This window comes from Camelus ferus, chromosome 24 (genome assembly GCF_009834535.1).
Source record: "Camelus ferus isolate YT-003-E chromosome 24, BCGSAC_Cfer_1.0, whole genome shotgun sequence".
NCBI lineage: Eukaryota > Metazoa > Chordata > Mammalia > Artiodactyla > Camelidae > Camelus > Camelus ferus.
The window spans coordinates 9,939,012-9,953,354 of record NC_045719.1 but is presented as its reverse complement, the minus strand read 5'-3'; the positions used below and the strand labels follow the sequence as shown (position 1 = coordinate 9,953,354).

The 14,343-nt window shown below is 40.5% G+C and overlaps 1 protein-coding gene across 4 annotated transcripts in view; it reads left to right on the top strand.

Annotated features, from left to right (window-relative positions):
- Positions 1 to 14,343, top strand: part of OSBPL1A (oxysterol binding protein like 1A) — a 146,449-nt gene that overhangs the window by 123,617 nt on the left and 8,489 nt on the right. For all 4 annotated transcript variants that reach the window (XM_032467154.1, XM_032467151.1, XM_032467152.1 and 1 more), the window contains 6 exons: positions 8,622 to 8,756; positions 9,746 to 9,843; positions 10,698 to 10,880; positions 12,717 to 12,824; positions 13,711 to 13,800; positions 14,039 to 14,165. In XM_032467154.1, the coding sequence (XP_032323045.1) occupies positions 8,622 to 8,756; positions 9,746 to 9,843; positions 10,698 to 10,880; positions 12,717 to 12,824; positions 13,711 to 13,800; positions 14,039 to 14,165 (741 nt within the window). The remainder of the gene's footprint in view (positions 1 to 8,621; positions 8,757 to 9,745; positions 9,844 to 10,697; positions 10,881 to 12,716; positions 12,825 to 13,710; positions 13,801 to 14,038; positions 14,166 to 14,343) is intronic.

Here is a 14,343-nt window from a genome sequence, read left to right as displayed (position 1 = left end):
TTGGGTTATACTATGTGAAATGAATACTGTCCATAACTGGAATTCAATCCTAAATCTTTGTGTGATTGAAGCATTTACCAGACAGATTCCCAGCTCAGAGTGAATACTGATATCCAGTAGTCGTTTGAATTTTTTGTTCCTTACTTCTTTACTCCCATTGTCCTTTGGTTAAAGGACTCTAATCTCTTAATCCATTGTCCTCTGTTTCCCGTATTTTCTTTCCCCTCTTCTCTCCCATCCCTTTAGGATTTTTCAGCAGGACTCACTCAGAGGCTAGGCCTTGGGTGTCCATCCTTAGTGACTTTGGAAACCAGGGCCAGCAGCAGGGTGAGGCAGCGAGGTATCCAGGCCCAAAATTGGAGAAGGCATCTGCCCCCAAGGCCACATGTGGTATCTTGGAGTCATAGAATATCAGTGTTGGATTATTATAAGAGATGATGAAGATCTGTTATATTACAACATTTTCACTTTAAAAACTCGGTGTTTGTATCACTCTTACAGGCATCCAGTAGAGCCAAATTCTGTAGAGATTTGAATTTAAGAGTTGAAAACATTGTAGTTCCATTTGCTCCTTTTGACTCTTTTCTTTTCCATATTTACTGTAGACTAATATCTTGACCAAATTTTTTCATCTTTGAAGGTCTTTTATTGATTACCTTATCATACTTTGCTGTCACAAAAATACATATAAAAATTTGAATTTAAAAATTTGTATTCTATAGCTGTAAGACTTCAGTACTACAGGTTTCAAGTTATTCTTACAGATACTACCATATGAGTGATCAAAATAACATGTAACATTTTATCTTTTATGTTACATTTTCATAAATTTTATCCATAAAATGGATTTTTTTACTTGTATTTAGATAACTGAGAATGAATATCATATTTTGCTAGAATGAGACAACAATTTTCAGCAGCAATTATGTTCTTATTTTTAATAGATTCAAGGATTAAGAAACCTCGCTCATATTAATAGACAGATGGGAGTAGGAGGTCTGTGGGTTTTTTTTTTTAAATATCTAGCAATATCATTCGGTTCTTTAACCTTTTCTCAGCTGTATGCCAAAAATCAGGTGGTAATATATTACCTATCAAAAATAATTGTTTTTGATCCAACAGTTGACGACTCGGTTAGGACTTCTTCAACATTATTGGAAATAACATTGGAGAACTCTAACTTACAGAAGGTTTTGTTGCCCTCTGTTGGACTCACAGGCATCTGAGTCCCTGGGAAGCGTACCCGAGAAGCTTTACCAGGGCTCTCAACTTCGATTCCTGTTAATGTGTCTTCTCACTCAGACATACCTTGCAGTGTTGAGAAGGGGTTGAGAAAATTGAAACATTCTTCACTGAAACACCTTGCCAATATAATGTTTTTTCATGAAATGCTTTTATCTGTCCATGAGTTTTAATTTCGTTCCCTCCAAACCTCAGCTTCAGCTCATTCCCTTGAAGCAGAACGCCTGCCACATAACCTTAGAGCCAGATGCATCCCGGGTCCGCTCACTGTCAGGACTGTGATGTTATTTTGGGTTCAGATAAACATGTTGGTATATGTTACTGTGACAACTGTCCCATTCTTGAATTCTAAATATAAGACAGATACAGCTCTAGTTAAGATTTGGAGCTTTGCCAGAACTGTACATTATAAATACTCACTTGAAGAGACAGGAGGCAGAGGAAGCAAAGTAATTAAACAAAATGTGTCATCTCTACCACCTCATTCTACAGTGATCTGAAGTCAGAATATCCCAACGTGGGAGAAATGGCCAGAAGACCCCGCTTCTAATGTCAGGTCTTTCTCTAAAATGAAGCAGAGAAATCAGGGAGCCCTCCTACAGAGTAATAATGCCTTGCTTAAAAGAGGTTTTGTAGATACCAGTATTAATTTTCTGAACCTCCCTTCACTTGGTGCCCTGAAGGTTTTTACACTTGAGCAAGACTCCTGTACTCTGATATTTAGGATCATATAAGGGGTGTCTTCGTCCCTCCCCAATAAAAGAAGGGCATTTGTAAAAAGAGAATTGGGAAAAGAGCAATAGCATGATGTCCAGTGCAGGTGCGCTCTTGGGGCTGCCCGTTCTTAGGTAGGAGTGCATTTGTAGGGCGAGCACCTGGAAGTCCATTTCCTGAAAGTGCACATATCAGCTGGACGGCCATTGGCTACCTTGAGTGAGTGCAGCGTGGAGACTGTGGATCTCGTCCACGAGTCCAGCCACGGCTTCAGTTGCTCTGGCACATTCCCACCCAGAGGTTGTCGGGCAGGAGGACATGGCCTCCCAACTCAGGAAGTACTCAGCTGCTAGACAAGGAAGAATAGGAAAGGAATATCTGTTTATCTTTTTCCTCAAAGCTTTTCATGTCTTTTTCGACCTGTTTTTACTACTGGTTGCACCCCGGTTCCCAAAGTGTGGTTCAGTTCACAGGCAGACACCCCCCGCTTTCCCTTCTGGGAGTTGTGTCCCCTGGGCTGGTCTGTGAGAGCCGAGGAACAGTGGTGTAACCAACAGCGAAAGGCACGAGGCAGCAGGCTTCTTCACGCTGCTGCTCACCCAGAGGAGTCCCAGGAGGGCTGTCCTATGAGGTCTTGGTGTGACTGCTGTGGGCGTGGCCAGGGAGATTCAGATGGCGGGGACCTCTTGTGGAGGGGGTGCTGAGTAGCACATCTCTGGTGGCTGTGGGAGGTAGGGCTGGTGTGCAGGAAGGATCCGGTGCCAGCCTCACGTTGCAGAAGGCACATCCGAGGAGTAGAGCCAAGACGCTGCCAGTAGCAGACTGTCAGTGAAGAGCCTGGCAGCCTTACAAGAGCTTGGGTTGCACTCCTGGCTGACTTAGCTTAAGACCTAAGCTGAGCTTTTATCTCTAACCCAGGTCTTAAATGTTTGCACACTTGGGCATTACGATGCTAGGCGTTACATATATAAAGTATTTTTCATTTCAGGTGGGATCAAACTGCGCCTTGCCCTTGGGTGGTTCATATAGTGCTCAAGTGACAGAGTGGCCTTTTCTCGCTCTTTTTTTTCCTTCTCAGTTTGTCAGCTGATGAGCAGCTGCAATTAAGAGTTTCTTCAGTTTCATCATTGGTTGCTATTAATTTGCATGGATAAATTTAAACGTTGCTTTTAGCTGGGTCACAAGGTAGAATTGCCTGGCATAAATACTTAATTTTTCCAGCTGACTGAAGCTCTCCATGATAAAAGTAATTCTAGCTCATGTTTCTTCCTGAAACTTGACCTTCATCATATGCATTGTTGCTTTTCCTGTTACTGGAATACATGCAGCACTAATTAGTTCTGTACAATATCTAGAGAACCCAATACTAAACTTAATTGTATTTTAAGTAAAAAATGGTGTCTCTGTGAATTTCCAGGAGGGAAGTACAGTTTGTATCACTTGAGTTTCTCATTACATATCCAGGAAAGTGTAGATTTTAGCAATTATAATAATCGTAAGATTATTTAATAATAATTACAAACTGACAGACGCAATGAAACTGCAAGTCCATTGCTGTATTTTAAATAACGTGTTAGACTCTTCTGAGCAAAGCTGTTTTTATGGGATCTGGACCTATGCGTGTATATGTCCTCTCAGGGGTTTTTCTTCCCCTCCCACTCCCTGTCTGTTACCTGGGCCAGAAGCGTGCCTTTTTATTTCCTTGAATGCTTATGTTCTGAGTTACTAAAAGAAGCAGGATGGTGGTTAAATTATTCTAGATTACAAAATTGTATTCAAAGAACCTCTTAGAATTTGGGGAGCTTTTCAAATGGTGAAAAAATAGTCTTCCCATTAAATTGACTGTAAAACCATGTCCTTTGTGCCTTGTTGTCCAGAGTGGGTACCATACACTTCTTCATTGACTTGCTAACTCATATGAAGTCTAGTTAACTGGTGTTGAGCAGCCAGTGGCCAGGAAACACTTGACTGCCCCGTTCTTGCCTGTATATTTTCTCAGGGGGTGTATATGAGGGTATAGCAATGTATACAGCGTCACTTTAGAGACGGAAGATGGAGTCCCCAGGCCGGGGTTCATTTGATCCGCTGTAATCACAGAAGGGCTGAGGTGCAGTGTCACACCCCAGCACCTCGTTTACACCCTCAGCAAGTGTTTAACAGTCATTCTAGTGTTTGGGGCGGGGGAATCCAGAGTCAAACTTACAGGTAAAGTTCTTTATTCCTTTAATGAATAAATCCTTTAAATTCCTTTAAAATAAATCCCACCCTGCAGTTGTGCACAACAGAGTGACATGTGGAAAACAAGAGCTGAGCCAGAAATGGCACAGTTTATGTCACATACTAGTCAGGGGCCAGAGTTCATGTCACCACCGAGCGAACCCTGCCACCTGACAGTCGGATGGGACCTCTGGCCCGGGTGAGAGCCCCCACAGTGGAGGCTACAGAGATGCCCCCTTGGAACTCGTCAGCCACGCTGCGCTCGTAGCTGCTTTGCAGCTCGGCTGCCCGTGCGACAGCATGAGGTACCAGCCCTTGAAGCCACCTGGCCTGTGCACAGACTTGGGGGACGGGCGCTCTGAGTGTCTTAGTAATAGTAATGATCACAGCCAGCATTTATTGCTCCTGAACACATGCATGGCGCTGTTCTAAGTGTTTGGTGTGAATGAATTCATCTGATTCTTACAAGCCCTGTGAGGTACAGAGTGAAGTCCCCACTTTGGGGAGAGGGGAGGGACTCTGAGACAAGCACTAGGTAGCAAGGGGCCTTTGCTCTCAGAGCCCATTCTTTCCTATCCTTTTTTTCCTTTTTTCTTTTAAAAATTGGGGTAAAATACACATCATACCAATTGGACCATTTTTAAGTGGGCAGGTCAGTGGCACATGCATAGTCACATCTGGCTGCTGTCACCACCGTCCACCCGCAGAGCTCTTCCCCTCTCGCAGGACTGACGCTCCGTATCCGTTAACCAGGTACAGATTCTGGTACTTCTGGAGCTGGAAGAGGCGGGAAATTGATGAGTTACAGTTGAGGAGGAGAGACTTGAACTGGGCCTTGAAATCCTACTGGGTGGGATATACAACAGTTAAGGGAAGAGAGCAGGGCATTCTAGGTCAGGGCTGGCTATAAAAAGGCTTTTGATCAGTGTCTGGCACCTAGTAGGTGCTAAATTAAAATTGTTTGAAACTTTTTTTTTTGAAGTATAGTTGATTTACAGTGTTGTGTTAGATTCTAGTGTACAGCAGAGTGATTCAGTTATACATACATATATATATTCTTTTTCATATTCTTTTCCATTATGATTTATTACAGGATACTGAATATAATTCCCTGTGCTGTACACCATAGGACCTTGTCATTTATCTGTTTTATATATCGTAGTTTATATCTGCTAATCCCAAACTCCTAATTTATCCCTCTCCCACCCCCTAAATTAAAATATTTTCAAAAGATATTTTGAAACAATTTTATTTCTATATGCATATTTTATATAGCAGTTGCTTTAGAAGAGATGATCTTGGTGGGTTTTTTTTTTTAAGGTTTAACTGACAGATATTTAAAGTATACATCAAGATGTATATTGTAAAAGGATTCCCCCATCAAGTTGATTAACACATCCATCCCCTCGTATATTTGTCTTTTTTTTTTTCGGTGAGAACATTTAAGTTCTACACTGTCAGCAAATTTCATTAATACAAGACAGTGTTATCAGCTGTGGTAATGTCACCCTGTTCTACAGACCTAATTCATCTTAAAGCTGTACGTTTATACTCATACCAACTTCTCCATGTTCTTCTCCACCCTGAAGCCCCTGGCAACAATCTTCTGTGTTTCTATTGGTTTGACTTTTTTTTTTTTTTTTTCAAGGTTCACACACATGTGATACCGTGCAGTTTATCTTTGTCTGGTTTATTTCACTTACGATAAGGCCCTACAGGTTCGTCCATGCTGTCACAAATGCTGGATTTCCTTCTTTGGAAGGCTGAGTAGTATTCATACATATATATATTCATGCACATATGTATATATATACCCCCCACGTTCTCGTGATCCATTCATCTGTTGATGGATACTTAGGTTGTTTCCATTGTATGTTCTTGGCTCCTCTGTCAAAAATTAATTGACCATAATGCATAGATTTATTTCTGGATTTATTTTAATTATTTCTGTTGCTATTTTGTTCATTGTTTTCTGGCTGTTTTGCAATCCGTTTGTTCCTTTACTCTTGCTTTTGTCCTTTGTGATGTGATTTTTCTGTACTTAGTATGCTTTGTTTCCTTTTCCTGTATCTTGTGTACCTACGGTAGGTTTTTTGCTTTGTAGTTACCTTGAGGCTTACATAAAACATCTTATAGTTAGAATAGCCTATTTTAAGCCGATAACAAATTTACTTCAAACATATACAAATACTTCACATTTTTATACTCCTTGCCATTTTTTGTTTTTGGTGTTACAGTTTATATCTTTTTACATAGTGTATCCATTAACAAATTACTGTACTTATAATTATTTTTAATACTGTTGTCTTTTCATCTTCATGCTAAAGTTGTAAGTGACCTGCTCAGCACCATTGCATTTGAGTATTCTTCAATTAAGTATCTGTTTGAAAAAGAGTGAACAGAACTGAATGGACAGATTGGAAATAGTGCCCGTCCCTTTGATGTGAAAAGCAAATCTAACTTCCAAGCAGCACTGGTAGGAGTACAGATTGATGAAGGCTTTTGGAAGGCACTCAGCTTGGTAGTAACTAAAAATTTTAAATGAGCACACACCTTTGACCCAGAAACCCCACTTAACAGAAGTTTACTCTAGAACCATATTTGCTCATGTTCTAAAAGATACAATTAAATAGTTCATGGTATATCTATATAGACTTTAAAAAAAAAATTAGCAAGTACATATAGCGGTTCCTCATGTGCCCAGAACTGACGTAAGTGTTGTGCAGCTATTAGGCTTACAACAAGGCCTTGTGGTAGATTATATCATATATGCTGTTATGTTAGCACCATGTCATGGAGAAGGAAACTGGCAGAGTTTAACTTGGCCACAATCACACAGTTAGTAAATGACAAAGCTCACAGAGGAACTCAGTCTGGTTCTGAGGTCTTTTGTTTACACAATGCAGCAATGACAAAGGACTTGATGGACTCAGTGAGGTGCCATCCATGTGTGTAAGCAGCCACGACCCAGTAACAGCAAAAAAAGACAAACAATGAGTCAATACATGGAGTAGATCCCATGCATTAAAAAATATCCAGTAAGATGTGTGTGTGTACGCACACGGGTGTGAAAATACACAGCAGTGTGGCCCAAACTGTTGGTGGTACTTTGCCTCTGATAAGAAGAGTATTTGTGTGTTTTACTTCCATTATTGAGAATTATGTATTCCTCTGTTAGCTTTTTTTTTAAGGAAAAAAAACCAATGAAGATAATTTTTAAGTAGAAGGAAAGCCTGAGACATCTCAGTAAAGACAAGCCTTGGCAGCCCCAGCTCCCTTAACTTGGCCCCAGCAGTGAAGTTCTGCAGTTCCCGAGATATCAGGGTGTATATAGTGGAGCTTTGTTTTCTTTATCGTTTTGTACATTCCTTTTCCTCCTGTCCTCCCGTGAGGCAGCAATAAACCTACCATTTCTTTTACCTAGATTGAGCTGCTACATGTCTGTCTGTGTTCTGCAGTACTTTATGATAATCAGCTCTTGTTTGTTTTTTTTTTTTTAATACATTCTGGTTATAGTTTTGTGGGGGTTACTTTATTTTCAGTTGTGCAGTTTGGTAAGAATGTGAATGTTTGGGGAGGGGGAAAGTCAGAACTAAGACAGGTGGCATTCAACCTGGATGGCGCCTTGCGAATGTTCCCCGACCATGTGAACGAACCATCAGCAGGCTTTGTGAAACATAATCTTATTCCCACAGGGAAGGTAAATAATGGTACGTGGAAGTTCGGGAAGACCATCAGAATATTCCAGAGAAAACCAAGATAAGTTTGTTACCTAATGAATTTTTTTTAAAGCTCTCATGGTGCTCTTATTTGCTGGCAGGATAAGGTAAACAGAGTTGAAAGGTTTCTCTTCTGGGCCAGAGACCCCTGCCCAATCATCAGATTATCTTTGGAAGTCTACTATGATTATGTCATTCCAGCAGACAGAATTTAAAACCTCTTCTGTGAAATACACAATAGTCTTCTAGTACCCCAGTTCACAATGTATAGTAGATTTGGTGTGCTCAGAAAACCTCGATGTTCTCAGTCAGAAATAGCCTGAAATTTCTTAGGAAAAATATCTACAAAAATGGTATCTGTGGTGCTTCTTAGAAACTACTATGAAGATTTTTGGTCTCTGTGTGCCATCACCTTTATGTGCCATATCTGATCTAAGGCAGACTTACTCATCCTCCTCACCTCATTGCTCTCCAGTTGGTCGCGAGCTCCTCGAAGCCAAGGAAAATGTTTGAGTAGTCTTTGTATTTCCTTCAAGGCCTAGAACAATATACTCCATCCATATTGTTAGGTGTTCTGGAAAGATTTGTGAAGCTGAACTGATCCTAATTAAATTTCATGGGCTGCTGTTTTCCACGACTTCCTTTGCAGGAACATGTTACATAAAGGCGGCCGCAGAGGAGCTTGCTGTGTGTGTTGGACATCACAGTTTCCATTTTCTCGTTAACTAGGAACTCTCCAAGATCACCATGCCAGTTATATTTAATGAGCCTTTGAGCTTCCTTCAGCGACTCACTGAGTATATGGAGCACACATACCTCATCCACAAGGCCAGTTCTCTTGCTGATCCTGTGGAAAGGATGCAGGTATGTGTCAGGCAAGCACTTGAAAAGGTTTAAGTCTTAGAAAGACTTCTCTGCCACCTCTCTCCTACCCCCCACCCCAACACACAAACACAAAATTCATGTGGAGTCCATTGTGAGGTTGGGAAATGGTATTAAAACATAATCAGCATGTTTGGAGCGTCCTCTGTGTTCCTCCCCCCGCCACCCTGTGGTCAGAGTGCCGCCATAGTGGAAAGACCAGTGAGAATTCCAAGAGAAGCAAAACGTGGTCCAAAACCAAACCCAGATGCTGGTGAGCTGTTTCTGAGTCTTCATTTTAGAAAATATCATTGTGTTCGAGGTAGAGAAAATTCAACCTTTGTTTCAGACCCTTTCAGAGTGTTTCCAGGAAGGAATGAATGTACATACACACATAAATATGTGTATTTATGCACATGTGTGTTTATAAATAGACACATAACTGCTATAGGTTAAAACAAGACAACCAGGAATTGCACTTAATTTTGTTTTGAGGAGAAGATGTTTATGCGATGTAAATGGATGGGGAGAGTAGAGTAGATTTCCTTCAAACAAAGCGATAGCATTCTAAGTGGAGTCTTTCTATTCTTTCATTTATATAAATCAACTTTTCCCAACCTCACTGGACTTGATACCAATTTTAGTTTTATATCTTTGCCCCTTTCCTAAAAGGTTGTACTTTTTAGAAATTTTAAAGGAATTAAGAGTAATTTGGGCTTTGGGAGTTTTTTTAAGTCCTTGAGAGAAGTTGTAGCACTCTCGAGGTGTTACAAAAACCGTGGTTGGGAATGACCGATAGGAAGAGACTCAGTTTGCATTGTGAATGTCCACATTTACTTGTTAAGTTGCTTATTAAGCCAAGGCAAAAATACAAATTAATTAAATGCCTCAAAATTGTTTTGTAAATTACTGTCTTCAGCAAAATTTCAGTTGCATAAAGATGAGGCGCAAGCTGGGCTATTTTTAACTTCTCCTAATGCTCTCTCGCACAGTGTGTGGCTGCATTCGCTGTGTCCGCTGTTGCTTCTCAGTGGGAACGCACTGGAAAGCCTTTCAACCCACTTCTGGGAGAGACTTATGAGTTAGTTCGGTAAGCTCTTTCACTCTATTCCAGGCAGGTAGTTGAATCTGCATAATTTATGTAGCTTTCCAGATAAAAATGTTATGTTTTCATTTGAAAATACATTTTTTGAGCATTACCAACATTTTGGATGACTGGAGAAAGCTAACAATTTTAATGCTTGTTTCTATGGTACTTACTGTTTTAGAGACTATATAAAAATATGGAAACATTTTAAAATGAACCGTTATTAATAGTAATGATAAGAATGTCAGTATTCTGATCATGTAGGATCAGTTATCATCCTTTTCTCCTTTTGTAGACCAGAAGACATGATTTTTTTCTTAATATATAAAATATATTAGCATAAACGTATACTGTTGGCAGAAAGGCAGTGACTTTATCTGCGGGTGCAGTTCTGGCTGCCCGTTGTAGCTTGCTTCTTTCCACACAATTAGGGAATTTATTTGACTTTAGTTTTTCTGAGTCTTCCTCTTCCCTCCACAAGCTTTGGTCTCATTCATTCCCTAGATGTTTGAAAGAAGGGGACACATTAGATTCTTCTATCTTAATATAAATGGAATGATAAGTTTTAAATTTCCACAGCTAATATGGTCAATTCATGAAAATCACCCCTGTTCACATGAGTGCTACTTAATATGTTTAAGTAGTGAGATTTCTCATAGCACTGGAGTTAGGGTTGCATTCCTGCAGGTCTCATATGTTGTTCTTTAGTCATCAGGATGATAACAGAATTGTTTACTTTGTGAAATCTGTCTCCTTAATAATACTGTAACTGCTTTTTGACTGAAATGACAATAATGTACACATTCTATGAAAGAGTTAATTACAGTGTTGCTTTTTTTTTTTTTTTTAACCTCAAGAGATGACCTTGGTTTCAGACTCATCTCCGAGCAGGTCAGCCATCACCCACCTATTAGTGCATTTCATGCTGAAGGATTAAACAATGATTTCATCTTTCATGGCTCAATTTATCCCAAACTGAAGTTCTGGGGGAAGAGTGTAGAAGCGGAACCCAAAGGAACCATCACGTTGGAGCTCCTTGAGTGAGTTGCAGTCAAGACTTTAACTTTTTTCCTGTGTACCTGCTCATAAGTACATACACGTGCACACAGACCCGGCCTTGTTCAAAAGCTGGAGAAAAAGAAACCACTTTTACAAAGTGTAAGTTACCTGCCTTCATGTAAAAGAATTTGAGAGCCTGGCAGGAGCCACTGTTAATCAGCCTAGATGTATATGTAAAAAGTTTAACTTGATGTTCCACTGTGGTGTGTGTTTGGATCTGTTTTAAGATAAAATGGAGCAAAAATAAACAAGTGAGACTACATCAAACAATAAAGGAGCACACACAATAAAGGAAACCATCAACAAAATGAAAAAGGCTACCTACAGACAGTGTGGTATTGGCGAAAGGACAGACACATACATCAGTGGGACAGAGAAGAGAGTCCCAACACCTACCCACAGAAATGTGGTCAATTGATTTTTGACAAAGGCACAGACACAATTTCAGTGAAGAATGATACAGTCCTTTCCACAGATGGTGTGGGGGCAGTTGGACATGCCCATGTTTAAAAAATGAACCTCAACTTACATCTCACACCTTAAATAAACATGAACTCAAAATAGATCATAAACTAAAATCTAATGTACTTTCTTTGGAAGAGAACATAGGAGATCTTTATGACCTTGGATAAGGCGATGACATCTTACAGACAATACCAGAGCACAGTTTAGAAAAGACAAAATTGATAAATTAGATTATTTTATCAAAATGAAAAACTTTTGCTCTGTGGAAAACACTTCAGAGAATGAAGGGACAAGCTACAGATGGGTAGATATTATTTGCAAATCATATCAACAAAGTACTTGTATGCAGAATATTGAAAGAATTCTCTAAACTCAACAATAAAAAAACAAACAACCCAGTAAGAAACTAGGCAAAAGATGTGAATAGATCCCTCACCAAAGAGATAGATGAATGGCAAATAAGCACAGAAAAACATACTCAGTGGTTTCAGTAAGTGATTAAACTGTGGTACATCCATACAGTGGAATACTACTCAGAAATAAAAAAGAACAAATTATTGATACATGGAATTGAAAATGCATTACAAATGAAGAAGCTAATCTCATAAAGTTCCATAGCATATTAGCCCATTTATATGACATTCTGGAAAATGCAAAACAATCGCAGTGGAGAACAAATGAGTTGTTTAGGGGTTAATTTGGGGTGGGGAGGGATTGACTGCCGAGGGGCAGCATGAGGGAGTTTGTGGGGAGGGTGATGGAATTGCTTTATAACCTGATGGTGGTGGTGGTTATAAAGATCTGTGCTTGTGTTAAAACTCACAGAACTATATACACCAACAGAAGTGAATTTTACTGTCTGTAAATTAAAAATAAATTCAAACAAATATATAAAGGTGTACAGCATGTTTTCGAAGGCAAAGGATGTGTAGAATTGGAGCTTATTCACATACACAAGTTTTCCCTTTGGTGAGCTGGAAGGCACGCTCTCTCTCTGCAAAGTACTAAATAGACCTTCATTTTTTTTTTCTTCTACCTCTGATTTTATTTTTTACGTTCCCACCAAACTTTTGAATGCTTAAAATGATTATATACATAGTTTATTTGGAGTTTGGTGGAACTACAGAATTTTTTCTTAAGCTTTTGCATCCTTTTAAGAAACAAGAGTCATCCAATGACACCTACTGTACTGTGAGTGAACACCGATCGAGTTGTAAAGTCTTAGAACGCAGTCATCTCCTGCAGTCTGATTTGTTATGCTGAGTCATGGCGTTTGAGGCCAGTGCACTTTTTAAACCAAGTAACACTTCTCATTGATTTTCCTGGGCTTTGATTTTCTTTTTGTTTTTTAGACACAATGAGGCATACACGTGGACAAATCCCACCTGCTGTGTCCATAATATCATTGTGGGCAAACTCTGGATTGAGCAGTACGGCAACGTGGAGATCACAAACCACAAGTAAGACTCTTCAGGGTCCTCACCTGTCCCCTCAGTTGTCATCAGAGGGTCCCAGTGGTCTTTTTTCAAACACTCTAGTAGACACTGATGACAGTTTAAGAACCAGGCGGTGTAACTCCAGAGTAAATAGAAGCCTGTCCGTTTAATGGACAGAGTTGGTATTATAGTGTCTGGCTGGGGAGACAGGCGAGCTCCATGCTTCTGCAGCCTCGTGAGGCTTCATTCCCACCTCCCTCCGCTCATTTTGCTGACATTGCTTAGTTTGTGGTGTTCGCACGTGGGCAGACGGTAGGAGGAACATAAAAGTTAGGGAGAGTTGGGGTCAGATCCTACTTTGTGACCTTAGGCAAGTGTCTCAGCCTCTTGGTCGGCTCGGCTGCTGGAGCAAGTCACTGCAGATGGGCAGCTCACGGCGGAAGCTGATTACTCAGGGTTCTGGAGGCTGGGCATCCAGGGCAGGGTGCTGGCAGATTTGTTCGGTGAAGGCCCTCTTCCTGGTCTGACCATCTTCTCGGATGGTCACATGGCAGAGAGAGATCATCTCCCCGGCTCTTCTTGTAAGAGCGCTGATCCCGTTCATGTGGGTTCCACCCTTCTGACCCAGTCACCCCCAGGTGCCCTCACGCGGGAGCTTAGGGCTTCACTGTGTGCATTCAGGGGACATTCATTCCATAGCAGCAAGTCGCTTATTCCTTACGAGCCTTGGTTACCTTTTCTTCACGGTGGGGCCAGTACTGATTATGGATTAATCATGGTAACCCTGGAGCCTGGCATGGCTTGGAAAATCAGTAAACAGCAGCTGCTGCCAGAAAGGTGATCGTGGTCACTGTCCCCTACCGCTGCTCACGTGCTGAATGGTAACCTGAGCTTACTGTCTCCTTTGTAGGACTGGGGACAAGTGTGTGTTGAATTTTAAGCCGTGCGGCCTTTTTGGTAAGGAATTACATAAAGTTGAAGGCTTCATTCAAGATAAAAGGTAAAGTTTCCCTTTTAAATGTTGAGTAGTATATAGTTCACTAAATTACTTCACTAAATAAAATGTCATTACTAAAATCTCCCATTACCTGCCACTTTCAGTAAATAGAAAAAAACTTTCTTCTGCAGGGAAGAAAGATTTCTTTAAAGAATCTGATTCATAAGCATCTTTGTAACAATACTCAGTTACAGCAAAACACCGGTTTAATTTTTGGCTAAACATCAGTTTCTCTTGACAGCAAAAAGAAGCTCTGTGCCCTCTATGGGAAGTGGACAGAATGTCTGTACAGTGTTGACCCCGCCACATTTGACGCTTACAAAAAAAATGACAAGAAAAATACCGAAGAGAAGAAGAACAGCAAACAGGTGAACATCCCATAAGGCGGTATCGAAGGAGTCACTGGCCTCTTTAAATTTGTGCTGATCCTTGTGGAGGTGGCCTGTGAGTGGGTCCCCGTGTGACCTTTTTATACTTGTTGCTGATGCAGTAGTGTTTCCCCTAGACCCTTCTCAGTGCACAGATCATCTGCTCTGGTCGTGATGT